At 46.2% G+C, this 17036-nt stretch overlaps 4 protein-coding genes across 7 annotated transcripts in view; 1 reads left to right on the top strand and 3 right to left on the bottom strand.

Annotated features, from left to right (window-relative positions):
- Positions 1-1118, bottom strand: part of LOC311343368 (RNA-binding protein Musashi homolog 1-like) — a gene marked incomplete at its 5' end in the record, with an annotated part of 8604 nt that extends 7486 nt beyond the window's left edge. Inside the window, 3 exons of the mRNA XM_084468229.1 lie at positions 3-75; positions 669-709; positions 1060-1118. Coding sequence (XP_084324355.1) covers positions 3-75; positions 669-709; positions 1060-1118 — 173 coding nt within the window. The remainder of the gene's footprint in view (positions 1-2; positions 76-668; positions 710-1059) is intronic.
- Positions 1119-4567: 3449 nt separating this feature from the next.
- On the top strand, positions 4568-12169 carry hnf1a (HNF1 homeobox a). Of its 4 annotated transcripts, none has more exons than XM_084468133.1 (10): positions 4568-5175; positions 8480-8679; positions 8907-9087; positions 9717-9919; positions 10017-10201; positions 10314-10455; positions 10842-11018; positions 11239-11351; positions 11437-11521; positions 11748-12169. In XM_084468133.1, exons 1-10 carry the CDS (start codon positions 4862-4864, stop codon positions 11873-11875), a joined length of 1728 nt encoding a protein of 575 aa, XP_084324259.1. In that variant the 5' UTR covers positions 4568-4861; the 3' UTR covers positions 11876-12169. The 4 variants fall into 4 exon arrangements, with proteins under 4 accessions (XP_084324259.1, XP_084324258.1, XP_084324260.1 ...); XM_084468132.1 differs by having other exon boundaries at positions 11236-11351; XM_084468134.1 differs by having other exon boundaries at positions 4569-5175; positions 10053-10201; positions 11236-11351.
- Positions 12170-12302: 133 nt separating this feature from the next.
- On the bottom strand, positions 12303-14126 carry cUnh12orf43 (chromosome Un C12orf43 homolog; the record flags this gene model as incomplete). Its single annotated transcript, XM_084468136.1, has 6 exons — positions 12303-12807; positions 12936-13023; positions 13111-13181; positions 13264-13362; positions 13752-13791; positions 14009-14126. 6 exons carry the CDS (start codon positions 14124-14126, stop codon positions 12360-12362), a joined length of 864 nt encoding a protein of 287 aa, XP_084324262.1. The 3' UTR covers positions 12303-12359.
- Positions 14127-14497: 371 nt separating this feature from the next.
- unc119b (unc-119 lipid binding chaperone B) lies at positions 14498-16744 on the bottom strand. The gene is made up of 5 exons (XM_084468546.1): positions 16460-16744; positions 16234-16347; positions 15844-15952; positions 15550-15722; positions 14498-15459 (listed from the first exon to the last, which is right to left on the bottom strand). Exons 1-5 carry the CDS (start codon positions 16689-16691, stop codon positions 15347-15349), a joined length of 741 nt encoding a protein of 246 aa, XP_084324672.1. The 5' UTR covers positions 16692-16744; the 3' UTR covers positions 14498-15346.
- Positions 16745-17036: the final 292 nt, after the last annotated feature.

Genomic DNA, 17036 nt, shown 5'->3' with positions numbered 1-17036 from the left:
GCTTAGTAACTGGATCCCGCATCACCATACACTCCTTCACCTCGCCGTACTTGCAGAAGTACTCCTTCAGTCCCTCTGAACGGGCAGAACACATCATATAGTTACCTTGACCTCCCCAGTACTTTACACAACATACTCCCAGAACTGTAATTCACATATTTACTATATTTGTGTCGTTGTTATGCTATAATAGGCTCTGTATACTTCATCACTCTGAGATTACATATTTAGAAGATGGAAAATAAATGAATAGAAATAGGCTAGTTGTAGACTTTAAACAGGTGCTCATCGCCAACTGTTCCAATCGGACTACGAATTGCGCTTTAAAAAATCTCGAGTGCACTTATTGAAAAGGATTAGCGGTATGGTGCTTCTGTTTGAACAGCGTCTACTTTTAAACAGCATCTACTGTTAACCAGCTGCCACCGCCGGGGAGCGATCCGCTTTGAAACTTTGGAGGGGAAACCAAAGCCTCGAATGGGCTCCCGTTTATAACCGACGTGAGATCTCAGCACACAAGCCAGCCTTCATAAACAGGCGGCCTACAGGTTGAGACATACTAATACACGTTTACGTCTATTACTGCTTTGATTTCCCACCAAATATTCAGAGAACCAACAAGCAGCGGATCAGCGTCTTCTGAGGGGGAGAAGTGGAGAAAGCCTTACCTTGGGTGGTCTGCCAGCTGAGCCCACCTATAAACATTTTGCTGTGGAAGAAGAACATTACGACATATTATCACCTTATTACAAAAAAGAAAGTGCCATATAAATGGATTTAGTACATTTAGTATGGATTTAGTGTTGATTGTAAATCACGAATCGTTCTTAATACTAGAATAACTACCCCTATATAAAACATTCTAAACATTATACAACTATATAAAACGTGTATTCCACAACCATTCACAACATTTTACACGAGACAACGAAAGAAGAATCTCTGTTCCGAAGGTGGGACGTCATTCATAAAAAGTCCGGCTCGCGCATCGCCTCCCTCCGTGGGCCGAGGAGCGGATCAGAGGCTCCTCGGCTGAGAAGATGCAGAATAAAGTTTTACCAGGGGTCGTGAGGGGAGTCCGCGGAGGACAGGCTGATCTGGCTCCCTTCCGTCTCCATTCTGTGGCCGTGTGTGTTCGGATCTTCGGTCGGATCTACAGTGTGTGAAAACAAGTGGCGTGGTGATGGGGAGGGGGATGGCCCAGGGTTAGAGGCACCGCGACTCAAGAAGGAGAGTTGGCCGAGACTCCACCTCTTCTCGTCCCTCGTGCCTCCTCATCCTACTTAGCAGTCCACTTGCATCCGTCGCGTAGTCCGGTATATGTTGACTCTGAGTTATAAACTAATTCTGGATTTGTTGGGTGTCATTTTTGTGAAACGCGACTATAGTAGCTGTTGTGGTAATCGTGTCAACTAATGTGAACTTCAACTATAAACTTTAACTTAGTTATTTAGTTAATAGAACGCAAGTTTGAATTGTTCACTTAGTAGAATGTGTGTGTGTGTGCGCGCGCGTGTGCTTGTATGTGTATGCCTGTTGTACGTGCATGTGTTTACTGTTTTATTTATGAATTATTTGATCAGCTCATAGCACACACACACACACACACACACACACACACACACACACACACACACACGACCCACACATTGATGTAGTGTCGGACAACCCGAGGTCTTAGCGTTGTGCTCATTCATTCTAAAGTCGTAAGTATTTAATTAGGGCTAAAGCCAGCTCCTTCTAATCTTCTCAATACTGGCTCAACGTCATGTGACCTACCTGGTGGAACGCCACGCAGCTCGAGCCATGCGAACCGCGGAGTAGGAACTCAAGTACAAACTTTAAGGAACTGTAGCGTTAAAGTGGCTGGCTTTATTCTCCACATGAGTACATCATGGTGGTACCACTGCCACGGCGCAGGAGAGGACTATTGCTGCACAGCGCCCATGTTCACAGTGGGGGGGGTGTGGGAGCTGAGGCGAGGGGCTGGGGGGTGAGGGGGTGAGGGGGTGAGGGAGGGGGGCCATGTTGTTGTTGGGGTTGTCCACTCCGTCTGAAGCGCCCGGCAGATAAAAAGATGAAGCTCCCAAAAGTGGGACAGGGGGCTATTTGGACAGGAATAAAGCGGGTGTGTTAACTTTCTGCATGCATGATCAATAGGGTTGAAAGGGGGGGGGGGGGGGGCAGTGCGGCTAGGGCTCTCTTACAGGCAGAGACTACCAGTATGGATGTGTGTGTGTGTGTGTGTGTGTGTGTGTGTGTGTGTGTGTGTGTGTGTGTGTGTGTTTGGGGGAGCAAGAGAGAGAGAAGAAATTGCGAGCGAGAAGAGAGCAGGAAGGATAGATGGATAATATGAGAAAGAGAAAAGTGGAAAGACAGAGTTCTGTGAGACCAAGATAATAAGTTAGAGGGATCCAGAAATACCGACAGACAAAGATAGAGAGAGAGAGAGAGAGAGAGAGAGAGAGAGAGAGAGAGAGAGAGAGAGAGAGAGAGAGAGAGAGCGAGAGAGACTTACAGAGACAGAGAGAGAGAGAGAGACGGAGAGAGAGAGATGGAGAGAGAGAGAGAGAGAGATAGAGCGACAGAGAGAGAGAGATGGAGAGAGAGAGAGAGAGAGAGACAGACAGAGAGAGATAGAGCGACAGAGAGAGAGAGATGGAGAGAGAGACAGAGAGACAGACAGAGAGAGATAGAGCGACAGAGAGAGAGAGAGAGTGAGAGAGAGAGAACAGGAGCATTGGCAGCCCCAGCAAGGCTTTGCTGCAGCAGAGCTGTGCTAATGAGCGTTGCGCGGGAGTCCTGCGTCTCTCTCATTAACAATCAGCCCGGCTGTGAATGCCTCGCCGAGCGGAAGGGAACCCAAGGCTCAGCGGCCGCGGCTGGCCTGCCTGCTCCCCGCCACCGGGCCCCCGTGAACCTCCATCTCTCCACGTGCATCGGGCCCCGTTGTGTGTGTGAGCACTGAGGAGTGGCTGGGTGGTGGCTGGGTGGTGGCTGAGTGGGGTGTGGAGGTGAAGGGGGTCGAGGGGCTATGTGAAAATCATCTTGCACAGTGCCCTCTGTCCCTTGTGGGGAGGAGCGTCCCCCTGAACAGTACAATGGGGCTTAATTACAGGTCAGTGGTATGTATCGGGAGAGATAGAGGGAGCTCTGTTTCCCCCCCCCCCCGTCCCCCCCCCCCCCCCGTCCGGCTACAGTGCAACACAGGCTTCCCAGGGGGAGGTGGAGGGGAGGGGAGGGGGGGGGGGAGGGGGCGGTGGCTGGGCTGGACCTGGGACCAAGGTGATCCAAGGGGGAAAGGAGAGCAGGTGACAGAGCAGGTGATACACAGAGAGAGCCACGGAGGGACATGCACACTGTGACAGTCGGAATAGAGGAGCACTGTGTGGATTCTCCTTTTCTCTCTCCCTTCCATTCTCTCCCCTGCCTCAATGAGATAGCAACTAGCAGAGGAGGAGAGATGAAGCTTTCCTAGACAATGTTTTCAACTTGTAGCGAGATACGTGAGATAAATAAACATGTAAAACTGTATAAATAAAGTCTCAACATCTAACCAACCCCAAAGGTGCCCCCGAGAGATATGAATCTGTGAAGGTCACAAGATAGTCTCTCTGAAGGAGAGAGTGGCTGCAGTTAACTCATCAGGGATCTCTATGTAGCGTATTGACCAAGAGGAAAAACCCATGCAGCGAAGCAGCCGGCAGCAGTTAGAGGAAGCACGTCAACAGGTGGGATGACCAAACAGGAACGATTAGCGTGCCAAGATGGTACCAAGTCGATGGTCACATCCCTCTTGGGTGTCGGGACTCGACCCGGCCGCTCTTGATGCAGCGTTTGAATGGATTTCAAACGCGTTGGAATGGATTTCCCACATGGATTTCCCAAAGGAGATGTCACATCAAGGGAACTGGGTCTTGCCTCAGAGCGACTTGCAGCTGAAACCACAGCCGGAGGTTTAGAGTAGACAACACTGCCCTCTGGTGGTTCACAACGATGATCACGTCCTGGGTTCTCTGTCGAGTCCACCGGAATAGGTACGTTACAACTCTGCATATTGTGTGGTATTGTCTCTGTGTGTGTGTGTGTGTGTGTGTGTGTGTGTGTGTGTGTGTGTGTGTGTGTGTGTGTGTGTGTGTGTGTGTGTGTGTGTGTGTGTGTGTGAGAGAGAGTTACTTAGTCAAACCAAACGTTTGTATTTAAGTGTGAACTCTTTTCACATACTTTTCATTAGAAAAGCGATTGATGTTTGTGAGAGAAGGATTGAAAGAGAGACAGAGAGATAGGGATTGAAAGAGAGAAAGGGAGAGGGAGAAAGAGAGGGAGAGACTGAAAAGAGATGGGACTGAAAGAGAGAGCGAAAAAGAGAGCGAGACACACACACAAGATAAGTTGCTGCTTTTGCAGCTCTTGGTGTGGTCTGTGAACACCTTTTTAAATTAATTTATGACTCTGCACGGTGCACTTTGACCAGGGTCTGGGAGTGAGGGAGCGGGAACAAAGTTCACTTCACTCTGTCTGAAAGGAGGGGGGTGGGGGGGGGGGGAGACAGAGGAAGGTAAAACAAAAATATTGACCTTTGAGGCAAAACAGCCACTCCAGACCAGGAGTCGAACCCAGGCAGCTCAGGGACACACGATCAGCGCCGGCGAGTCATGAGGACCCTACAATAAACCAGAGTGTATCCCTTGGTACAGTCTTCTCTCGGTACAGGTGCTGACGAGCGAGCGTGGATCTAATGGGGCCAAAGGTTGAGGCTCAGCGGTCGCCCTAGCCCGTGCACATGCCCGCCGCGTGTGTGTGTGTGTGCATGTGTGTGTGTGTGTGTGTTTGGAGGTAAACGAATCGAGCGTCTGCGGCAATGGAGGGAGAGGATAGGAAGTGCAGGATCGAGCGCGAGCCGGTCGGAGGGGCCCGGCTGTCCGCCCTGCAGGAGCAGCTGATCTGGGCTTTGCTGGGCTCTGGTCTGTCCCGGGAGGTCCTGGTCCAGGCCCTGGGCGAGCTGGAGCGGGACCGGCAGACCCCCGGCGGGACGGCGAGGGACAAGGGCGAGAAGGGGGATGGAGAGAGCTCAGAGGGAGAGATGGATTTCGCGCCGCCGATCTTCCGGGAGCTGGAGCAGCTTCCACCAGAAGAGGCGGCCAGGCAGAGGGCTCAGGTGGAGCAGCTGCTACAGTAAGTGTGTCTCTCTGGGCTCGGTGCACGCTCCCTCAGAGCACAGGGCGCCACTACCGCTCTGCTCTTTCACAGCATTCCCCAGCCAGGCTGAAACCAGAAAAGAACGGTGAAAAGGCATTGAAAAGGTCTGTTACTCTTTCTCTTTTCCTTGTCGTATTTCTGATCAAAACTATGAGCCAGAGAGTAAAATGAAAGAAGCAAAGGGTTGTAACTCTGAGTAAAAAAAAAAATCCCCCTGCAAATCCACTTCTATCCAGTTCTCCCGTCATTTCCCCTCACAGCCTCCTGCTCCTCCTCTCCGCGTGCCTCTTTCTGCGATCCCTCCTGGCCTCGAAGGGGAATTTAAAGACAGTTCCTCCTTTTCTAGTTACTAATTACCCACCCTCATCATTATTCTCTGACCATTTCTTAATAAATGAACCATACATGCATCATGGGTTGAGATTAATGGAAAGGGCTGGGCTCACCAGAGACTGTTTACACAAGGCCTGAGCAAAAGGACTGATTTGGTTATTTGGAGCTTTCTTATGTAATAGCTATTTCCTATTATGTATGAAACAGATGGACAAATAACTAATTTAAGTAAGGTAAAAAAAAAAAAACGTTGTGGTGGGTAATTGCTTAAATTTATGTAATGTAATGTATATTATAGTAGTTACTATACCTATTGTTACGATAGTTTAAAATTACACAAAATCAAGACCAATGACTTGACAACTGAAAAAGGACAGGTCGTTAATACAATAATATTGCTATAACTTCTTGTATGTTTCATATATTGATTTGGCTAACTGGTGTTTTAGTATATCCGTCCTTTAGCAATATAACCCAGTCACATAACAGTGTTGACTGGTCATTTGTGGGAGAGCTGGACTTTGGTCTGTGTGCTCTCACTCCACTTATCTCCCTCAGTCAACACGGCTCCTTTTACTTCCTCTCCAAAACCCAGGGTCGGTTTTTATGGGTTGTACGTGTGAATGTATGTTATATACCCGCACCCCCCCCCTCCCTAACATTTTAGAAACGTGAAAACAAATGGACTGTAATTCTATAGCCTACTATTTGTATATTGGTAAGGTGTTACAATAATAACTGTTGCATCAACAACAGATTAATGAACATTAATGAATCCTTAATTGACCAAAAGCTAGAAAGTGGAATATGCCTATCATTTATGGGCTGTTCGCTTTTGCGTGGAATGTTTTCTATCTAGCTAGGAAAGGAATTAAACATAACATTGCGAGACAATATCCATTTATAAAATGTGCATTTTAATAACACTTTATAAAAAGGAAAAACATCGACAGCAGGCTTGTGCCACCTGCGATCGGATCGTATATTGGCAATGACCGAAATTGACTGAAAAAACTGATATTTTCTGCTTTGCCGAATGTTTGTTTTGAGACAAACGCGTCTTAAAAGTAATTGTCAATTAATCTGCCATTAGTCCAGTAGTCCAGTAGGCCTAGTCCAGTTTACTCCCCTGGACTACTTTTGGATTATAGCATGCAGCAAGCAGTCGTATCGTTGATTAGTGATGTTTTTATTTTTTATATAGGTCTATAGACAGGAGGTGGAGAGCTGCGTTCAGAGGGCGCTCTTTGTATAGTAATATCAGATCTCTAGAATCTGCGCCCTACTGTGCATTCAGATGTTTCTGGTGGAGCAGATGTCTTCCCGGTCAGCCCCGGGAATCAGCACGAGTGACGAGGGAATTACCAAACCAGTTTGCCTGTTGCTCTTTTCCATGGATCTGGCGCCTCGCTCTCCATATGCCTGCTGCTCACCAATAAAACGTTGTGATATTAATGATCAGATAATAATGTTCAACTGAACTTTCTGCTGTGATGTCGTCACACTAACCAACACAGTGACTTTAAATTTTTTTTTTAAATATTTTAAGTAAAATGTTCACTCCATTATGAATGCTTATTACTGTATTGCTTGCAGTTTACGTAACTAAAAGGCCTATTGTTCATTAATCTAGATAGCAGTCGGTGATTACTTGCACTGCGATACGTGACTATAGGTTGCACTCTCACCAGTTGCACCCTGTAGAGTACAACGTCTGTAAGTTCTGCCAGCACTGTGCATGGTCCAGTCCAGCGGTTGCTGAGCTATGGGGAGACCCTCTTCTTCCTTTCGGGAGAGTATACACACACTTTGGCCCCTGTGACTAAGTCCTCTCCCATGCGGTGCGAGGTCAGTTTGACCCTCTGGTCAGCTTGTGAGCTCCCTAAGCCGCTGTCGTAGCTGTGAGAAATAGTCCCAGCCAGGCTCTTTGCCCGCTCCTGGTTCCAGAGGAACACCAGGTCCCCTGGGGTCCACAGCTCCGTAGCTGAAGGAGCATTCGGAGCCGCAGAGATGGCATTGCAGTGTCTGTCACCATCAGGTGGTTCATTGACACCGGAAGCTGAGGAGCCAATGTCAGGGAAGCATGATCGGTCCTGAGCAGAAATGGTTGGCTATAGAGCTAAGGACTCATACCACAGCCAGCAGCTGCCACCGGGTAACGCAATAGTTGCACTCGGCTGAGAGAGAAACTGCAGTAAGACACCACCTGTTATCATTGTTCTGGGTACGCCAAGATGGGGGCCCTGGTGAGAGCTGTCCACAGCAGGTCCAACGCACGTGTTGCAGTGCTTATCCCACAAGAAGGCCTGCCCCTTGTGGGTCAGACAATGTTAGGGGGTTAAGGGTGGCTTAAGTCCTTGATGAAACAGCGATAATAAGACGCCAGGCACAAGAAACTTTGCTGCTCTACGGTGCTTTACAAGGGACTAGCCAACCTCTCACTGTGACTCTGAACACTTCATGCAGGCTTCTACCTGCCAGTACTGACTGTGGAGGTCTAGCAAGCTGAACCAACCAGTTCATATGTATTGATCATTCATCTAGACAGCAGTCTGTGTTACAAGCCAATGATTACTTGCACTGCGGTACGTGCAGTAGGTTGCTTTTAATAAAATGAAGGTGTACGGTTGTATCGCAAAAGTTTTGTTGTGGAAATCAACTTCCTCCCAACTTTTGGTTATCGAACAGGGAAATAACCTCTCCAAAAATGAACACCCACTTCTCATAATCCCCCTCATCACCAAACTGCTATTCACTACACAAATTTACACTTGGATTGGAAGTAAAAGGACAGTTTGGTGAAAGGACGCAGCATTTGATGACGACCCAATTTTGAGAATACTGAGAAATACAATAACAAAGATAGCAATTTGAATACACAAAGCAGGTTGTTCAGTTGTTTCTCAGTCACAAGTGTGCTTCTTGTGCACCTGTCCACGTGTTGTAGGAACGACCCATGGCGCGTAGCTAAGGTGGTGAAGAGCTACATGCAGCAGCACAACCTCCCGCAGAGGGAGGTGGTGGAATCCACAGGCCTCAACCAGTCCCATCTGTCCCAGCACCTCAACAAAGGCACGCCCATGAAGAACCAGAAACGAGCTGCCCTGTACAGCTGGTATGTGAAGAAGCAGTGTGAGATTAGCCAGCGTGAGTACACCCGCATCTGCTTGTTGTTGTTTTTATGTTCATTTTATGAAAGTCCCTTCACCCAACTATTATCATTTAATGTAGTCAGTAGGTTTGAAGCACCTTGGTCCAACTATTAGTAAAATAAATTAACCAGTGACTTTATTTGAAAAAAATCTTGGTACTTCAAAAAATAAACTAATTCTGATAAATAAAAGGAATAAAAACAAAGGCCATTTTGTTTTCAGAGTTCACCAATGCCCGCCATGGCCTTGCATCCCTGGACGAGCAGGGAGAGGAGACCAAGAAAGGCCGCAGAAACCGGTTCAAGTGGGGGCCTGCCTCCCAACAGATCCTGTTCCACGCCTACGAGCGGCAGAAGAACCCGAGCAAGGAGGAGAGAGAGGGTTTGGTGGAGGAATGCAACCGGTGATTAACACACACATCTGGGACTGACAAGCACGGTCGATAACGGAACCAATCAGAGAAAGAAAAATATGTCCTGATTGGTCAGAAATGAGCCGGAAGCAGTTTCTCAAATCGAAATTGTTAGAGCAGTTCATGACCATACAGCTGATGGGTGGCTATGGCAACAACGTACACCTCACCTACAGTACCTTTAAATACCCAAACATATTCATCTTTAAACTTTTGCGGAATGTTGTGGATTTTGGTCCAGGAAAGGCCGCCGAGACAGGATCGCTTTTAACTCACTTTATTTGGTTAAGGTTATTGGTCTATTGTCTATCGTCTATGAAACAAAAGGAGAGGGATCGTACATAACACGCGCGGAGCGTCTCTAAGCTTGATATCTAGGATACGCCGCCGAGAGATTCTGATCTAAAATGGCGGAGTCCGAGTTAAATAAGAAGGTAGAGGTGGGCGTGTTCTGTGGCTTTAAAAGCCCGCCCCCTTTCATGATCAGCTGTTGCCTGGTTGTGCAGCAGTCTTAAGGCTTATGTTACGTATACTCAGTATTGTGGCTATGGGAGAATATTATGGCTGAAATATGTTACAGGAACAAGTTCCTTTATGAGTGTTGTGTGCGATGTCCTCAGGGCGGAGTGCATCCAGAGGGGTGTCTCTCCGTCGCAGCTGGCCGGCCTGGGCTCCAACCTGGTCACCGAGGTGCGCGTCTACAACTGGTTCGCCAACCGCCGCAAAGAGGAGGCCTTCCGCCATAAGCTGGCCCTCGATGCCCCGTACTCCAGCCAACCGGCGGGCGGCGTGAACCCGCTCCCCCCGCCCAGTCCTAACCAGGGTAAGAAGCCCGGCGATGATACTACTACTACATTGACGCATAAAAGATATACCATTATCCATAGCTGTTGTTGATATGTTTAATGTCATTGGTACAGGTGTCTTTTCTGGTATATTCTCAATTATTACTCCAGGCATGAAGTACAGTCAACAAAGCCAATGTGACACCATGGGTCCGGTCCGGGGGGGCGGCAGCGCCGGGGAGCGGGGGCTGCGCTTGGGATCCAGCCCCATCCACCTGGAGCCCAGCCACACACTCCTGGACATGCATCATTCTAAAATAGTAAGAACACAACCCTGTGCACAGCACACCGGTCCACACACACACACGTCCTACAAGCAGACCTGCAGCTCAGCCGTGCCTCACCTTGCTCTGTGTGCCTCTGCGGTGGTAGGTCTCTAGCGGTGGCCCCCTGCCTCCGGTGAGCACACTGACATCGCTGCACAGCCTGTCGGCCGGCCCGGCCCCGTCCCAGGGGCTGATCATGGCCTCCCTGCCGAGTGTCATGAGCCTGGGGGAGTCCTCTCTCCTCATAGGTAAACTGTAGGGACAACTTGAGAACGGTACTTCGTTGATGCCTAATAGGAGATGTGGGTGTCACAGCAGCAAGTACAGTAGAGTAGGAGAATAAAACTGATTTATATTGTAAATAATACCTTAAAAAAAATTCAATAAAAAAAAAACTATATACACAATCAGAGTTGTCAAAATGTAGGTGAAAAAGTAAATTTAAAAATGATCAACAGCAGAATAAAGAAGGTAATGGTTGAGATAGGTGTGATTTTTCCGGAGCTGGGCCATAGAATGACAGACTTGAACTAGTCTTCACCATCTCTGTAGACGTTAATGTAGAAACATACTGTCATTAATGTCAGTCACTCCTCCATCTTCGGGGAGCCTTGGTGTTTTCCTCCACCCGCAGGGCTCACCTCTACTCAGTCGCAGAACCTACCGGTCATCAACAACATGGGAGGGAGTTTCACCACCCTGCAGCCCATCTCCTTCCAGCAGCAGCTCCACACTTCTCCCCAGCACTCGCTCCCCAGCCACATGGGGACCAGTCCCTTCATGGCTACCATGGCCCAGCTGCCCTGCCACAGTAAGAGGGCCCACAGGGGGCTGTTTATCTGGGGTGTAGATCACTGGACAGGGGGTGGGGGATTGATGGATCTAAGACATTAGATCCATTTCATAGAAGGCCTGTGTATGAGTATATGAAAAAACTAGCATGGCTACCAGAAACCCAGTGTATATAAATATGTTGATGTCTGTAAAGGGGTATGTGATGTAAAACAAGTGTTTCTCCCCAACTCAAGCAGTGTACAGCAAGTCTGACATGCCACATTACTCGTCATCCAGCCTTCTCTCACAAGCAATGCTGATCACAGACAGCAGCTTCGGGGCTTTGACCAGCCTCGCGGCTGTCCGACAGGTAATTTAACCAACAGGGTATTGGTGGACATTTTAACTTAACTAATACATGATCTGCATGAAAATAATCCACCAACGAATGGCAGCTTTTGACAGCAGATCCTGACGACCAAACAGAGCCCCCCATGGCAGGAGAGTCTCTGCATCTGCAACCAACCACGCCCACGCCAGGTAGTGACTGGTTTAAAACGGTATAGCTCATGAGAATGGTGTGTCTGTGATTATAGGCATTGGTTGTGTTCATATTTGGGAGTTCAAGTTTAGAATAAATCTGAACCTTTTTTTTTTCCCAGCAGCACTTTCTACTCTTGGTTGTGAATGCATTGATTCAAGTGAGGATGGCTCTAAATAAAACAAATTCTGTCATTGAGAATAACAATATCCTTTGTTTCTACAGATACAGAGGACCTAGAGCTCTACCCGGCCTCTCAAAGCACAGAAAGCCATGCGTCCCACCTCCTCTCCCCTTCGCCGACTAACATCAGCCCCTACATTCCCACGCAGATGGTCTCCTCCCCGCAGTAGGGCCTCCAGCACGGCAGGATTAACCTGGCCTCACTCAACCCCCCGTTGAACTCACAACCGTCTGAATGAAGTCACAACCACAGAAGTAGATGGACTTACAGAAAACAAAGTTTTTTTCACTGCTCCACCCTTTCGCAATGGTGCAAATCAAACTTAACGTGTTGTATGACGACATAAATGAACAAAAGAAAAAAGTGGGTTGATTTTTTTTATAACAAGACAAAATAAATAAATCATGAAAATGCACAGGATTTTTTTTTTATTACAAATAAATGTATATGGTATGCTTAACTGATACATGACTGACTCAAACATCATTATCCAAAACATTTGTACAAGCACTGACATAACCTCAGTTACTGAAAACGCAACGTCAACAGCACCATTTGACAGGATTCCACAACCTTAAAACAAACATTACCTTAATATCCTGAACCGCTTCAAACTTCCAACAACTGCATTCAGAAGCGTCCCTTAAACCTTGTCAACAGTCAATAGCTTTGCGTTTTCTTCTCCTTTTCCGTTTCACCTTTGCTTGGGCGCTGCCCTCCTGCTCTTGTTTCTCCTCCATCTCTCCGCCGTCTTCCCCAGTCGGCAGAGAAGATTTATCAGAGACAGACTTTGCAGGCGTGGTCTTCAATCGATCTTGCTTTTTCCCATTTTTGAGAGTAGCGCTCTCTGCTTGACCTTTTTGCTGTTTAAAATCTGTCCTGACACTTTCATCTTCACATTCAGTTGCTTTCATTTTCTTCTTCTTCTTCTTCTTCTTCTTCTTGGGCACAGGGCTCTCAGTCGTGTCCTCCTGGCTCTGTCCTGTTGGGTCCTCAACATCAACCTTCTTCGTGGTCACCTCCCACACTGGTGGTCGCAGGACTTCATCTGTAGACACCACTGCCTCCCTTATCCTCATGTCCATCTCGCTGTCGCTTTCGCTGTCGACCACAGCAAATAAAAAGGGATGTCAACATAAATTGAAGTCGGATTGAGATCGATCCTGCCGATTTAAGGTAAAAATCTGATATTGTTGGTTAATTCCACAAAAATGTTTTTTTTTTTTTACCTGGAGCTTGGAACGCATCGGCGTTTCACAGGACATGGTGGTTCATCAAATCTTTGAGCTTGGTTCGATGTTGCAAACAGTTTAAAGCCTGTGACAAATAAATGGTAATCACTGTTGTTATAAAGCCAAGTAGCCAATCAACAAAAGGAACAAACTGCTTATTGCAAAAACATACCGAGATCATCATCCTCCAACGTGCTTGAGCTCTCATGAGATACAGCGCCTGCTGGCTTCTCTGAAATAAAACTGATGAGTAAAATGTGTTACGTGAATGCTTTCATGATAAGAAAGTGTTGATTATTATGAGCAAATCATTAAACCAATGTACCTGTCAAGCATATGCTCCAACTTTTTGGCGACGTGTGCACGAAACTCTGGCGTCACCTGCAGCTCATTACAGTCATGTTGATGGTCGGACACAATCAACCTGTGGAGACAGCCCAGTGTGACTATACATTCCCTTCATCATCTTGAATAACAAAGATTAGAGAGTGGGTGATAGATGTTATTTATAGATAGCTCGTAGATAGCTAGTACTGTATACTGTGCATGCATTACGCATTACAAATTAAAAAACGTGTCAGTTAGGTGACAAGTAGGTCTATAGATGCTATATTAGATAAAAGATAGGTAATGTCGGTTCAAGCATTGCAAGCATTATTTTTTGTCAGACGAAGCGCTTTTCAAAAACAGCTAGGTGGACAGTAGCTCTACATAGGACAATAGGACAGCATTTTGCTTACGTACTGGATACAACTGTACGCATACAATATGCAATATAACATACAGTCAGGTGTAATGGGGAAGTTGACTTACCTCCGCGTTGGTTTGGGTTCTGGATGGTTGTTTCCTGCATCTTAAATAAACAGAAATACTTCCATGAATAACTGCAAATTGTGCAATTGTCTGCATTCCCTAACGTGCATTCGTATTATGTTGTGCACTACTATGTATTAGTCATTTGGAAGTTGGTTCATCAATTCACTGGAGTTCCTTTATTGTAGAAGTTGTGGACAAATATCCCTATGACGGTTTGACATGGTGAAACCCCCAAAATGTATATATAAGGTTACCTGTCTTCTTGGGACCATCCACATTCCAAACGGCTTCCTTAAATTTCTCCAGATCTTCATCTTCACTGCTACTTGAATCACCAGACCCCGCCAATGCTTTTTTACCGGAGGCATCCATTATGAAAACACGTGTTGTCTTGCTTCGCCGCAATGAACTCTGGGTAATGGTGTCTGTTCTGGCGTATTTGCACATCAACAAACAGAAAATATTCTAACTGTACCTTTTTCTTATTAGTTAGTGCTCAAATCCCACATATGAATTTAGGTTTTCGAATAATGATAGAACAAACACACAATACCTAAGCAGTCAATTCCGACATATATGAATATGACTTGAATGAATCTGAATGTGTGAAGTATTTGCAACTAATTCTATAGTTTGTCCTTCAATCATAATAAATATCAATGAAACAACATTTTAAGGGATATTCCAAAGTAATTGAAAAAAAGACCACTAGTAATTAATTGGAAATTCATTTGTTTAAAAAAGTCAATATTAAAATACATATTTCATAAGTAACGGAGCACATGACAGGAGAAGCTGAAGAAAAACAGTCTTCAGCTTATTGGTTGAGGTGCAGCCTGTGTTATACAGCTGGGTTAACTCTGCTGAGTTAAAGGGTTTAGTCATTTCATTGGATAGATTTACATACACGGTGTGGAACACAAGGCACGGGAATCCCAGGCTATGGTGGAGAGGAAGGGTGAAGCAAAGGGATCAACAATTCAAAGTCAATCATAATTGGACATATGGTGGAGCATAGGGATGGATGGAAAATTAAATAGAACTCAAATGGCTAATGATTAACTGCACTACACGTCTATTCTTGGCAATACTGTTTACACCCTGGCCCATGCCCGTGTCCTTCCATTTGGGATTAACAATTGCCACGTAAAAAAAGGTAATGTCAAGTCACATACAAAAAGGTAGTGTCAAATCACATACAAAAGGTGGTGTCAAATCAACATATGGAGCGATATCTACCAACATGTTTGACTGAAGAAGTATATCAAACAAAACTAGACTACTTCCTGACACTTATAGAACAAGTTAAAAAGCAGTAGAGTCAAAAACATAACATAACAATCCAACAGCTCAAAGACTATTTCTTCATTCGTTAGTCGTTTTTTGTCAACAGTGTTGTAGCGTCGATAAACATATGATGAACATCTTATGAAGCCAGGTTGGTGTCATTTCGGAAGAATGCCGTTTCCCATGTTAAGGAATGAATGCATCAAGAAGGAACCCTTTGCCACTAACAAAATCTCTGCGGAGTGCATATCCTGAAACCGGTGTCATCAATGCACATGTTCTTGTCCCTTGTGCCTGAATAGCCTCTACTGACCCCCGTTGTAGGCGTAGTCTGCCTTGTTGTGCATTATAAGTTTGCTGTCCACAAAGTAGAAGCTGTCTGATCTGGTTTCATACGGGTGCTCCACCATGAGGCGTACTGGGGAAAAAGAGAGGGGGGGAGAAGTTAGGTTTAAAGATAAAAATATAAATGTTTGAACACTCTAATACATATAGACTCCAAACTCACTGAGGTCCTCTGGAAGTTGGGGGAACTCGTAGATGTGCTCGCATGTATTGCAGCTGTTGGGAATGCAGAATCCGAAGTCAAAGTCAAAGTTCTTGAGGAGGCGCCCTTGGAAATAATGCCTCTCGATCATACGGAAGCTGTTAATAGGACTGTCCCCGACGGCGAACTCAACGCTGGGGTTTGAAGGGGAAAATGGAAGGGGAGAACATCGTTAAGCCTCGAGATACACATTTATATTAAATGAGCAAAATGATCTTGGTTTTAAATTATTTAAAACAGCTTTTCGTCACTTACGTTGCACCAACAGTGCGAAGTTTAAGGAAGGCAGGTGTAAATTGATACCGGACAAAACGGCCAGCACTGGTGTCCAAATCCCCAACCACGTCTTCATGCTCCAACGGGTCTATTTTTTGATTCACAGTAAAACAACAAAATGTCAAAATGTGCTTGGTGGATAGTTAGAAAAATAGGACATTTTACTTCCATAACTTTCATTTTTTTAGTGGGTAGAATAGCGTAAACTCGCCTAATGTTTTCGAATCTTCATTAAACTAATAATAAATCAGATACGTCATGCATTCAGTAGATGGGTGACACATTAGTACTTAACGACGCCAGGTTATCTGAAGCAGAGGTGCTAGTTTAGGGTTCTGCCCAACATCCACTGTGGACAGTGAGACTTACCGCAGTTTGGTGGCTTTGCGATCTCAAACAGCACCGTTCCCGTCTCCAGGTCTCGGATCTTAAACCGTGTGAAGTCAACGTTGTACACATTGTCTTCGGGCTTACAGAGATAGTCTGAAGGGGTCAAACAACACGTTACAGCAGCAACACGTAGCTAAATACATAAAGAAACTCGCAGATATGGATTGCATAAGTGTCGTTAGGATGTAAACTAATAGATACCCACCCTCGGTGACCGCACGGAGCCCCAGGACGTGGTCCGGTGATATGTCTGTCCCTAAAGCCCGCAGCTCATCCTCTGTTATCACAGGATATTTATCGGTCTGATTGCGTCGCGATATTAGTTTCTTTAGCATCCCGCCGGCGGACTTTCGGTCCACGGAGTTGGCAGCTGGGCTGACAGCAGTGTCCGACTGTCCTTTGATAGTGTGTGCGGTTTTCTTTCTGGATCCGTTCATATCGCTAGTGAGTTGAATTAAGTGAGACAACTGCGTTATTCGCTTGTAGCCGATTTCAGGAAAAGCTACGGCAATTCCAAGATGGCGCCTATGTGTGTGTGGAGGACACAAAAGCTCGACTTTGATTGGCTGTGAACGCGGCCGGTCGTCATAGTTACCTGGGAGATGCTCTTGAGGTGAATTCGGTTTGTCATCTCTACGTGTGTCACCGCCGGTTACTAGTGGTGCTGGTTTGGGTTTACCTTCGTCCAAATGGGGGATAATGACGTATCAGCCTACCTTGATACAACATACTCGTGAATTTTCAGTAATATTGAAATGAGGGACCTGATCTAAACCCTTAAT

Source organism: Micromesistius poutassou (genome assembly GCF_964030765.1).
Source record: "Micromesistius poutassou genome assembly, chromosome: 5".
Taxonomy (NCBI): Eukaryota; Metazoa; Chordata; class Actinopteri; order Gadiformes; family Gadidae; genus Micromesistius; species Micromesistius poutassou.
This window is presented reverse-complemented; position numbering and strand designations above follow the sequence as displayed.

Coding starts and splice junctions, on each gene's coding strand:
- hnf1a (XM_084468132.1), top strand. CDS start 4,862: ATGGAGGGAGAGGATAGGAAGTGCAGGATCGAGCGCGAGCCGGTCGGA. Junction 11,019..11,235: donor GGCCCAGCTGCCCTGCCACA/GTAAGAGGGCCC, acceptor CCCCAACTCAAG/CAGTGTACAGCAAGTCTGAC. Junction 11,352..11,436: donor GCCTCGCGGCTGTCCGACAG/GTAATTTAACCA, acceptor AACGAATGGCAG/CTTTTGACAGCAGATCCTGA.
- unc119b (XM_084468546.1), bottom strand. CDS start 16,691: ATGAACGGATCCAGAAAGAAAACCGCACACACTATCAAAGGACAGTCG. Junction 16,348..16,459: donor GCTCCGTGCGGTCACCGAGG/GTGGGTATCTAT, acceptor TGACCCCTTCAG/ACTATCTCTGTAAGCCCGAA. Junction 15,723..15,843: donor CTTCGCACTGTTGGTGCAAC/GTAAGTGACGAA, acceptor TTCAAACCCCAG/CGTTGAGTTCGCCGTCGGGG.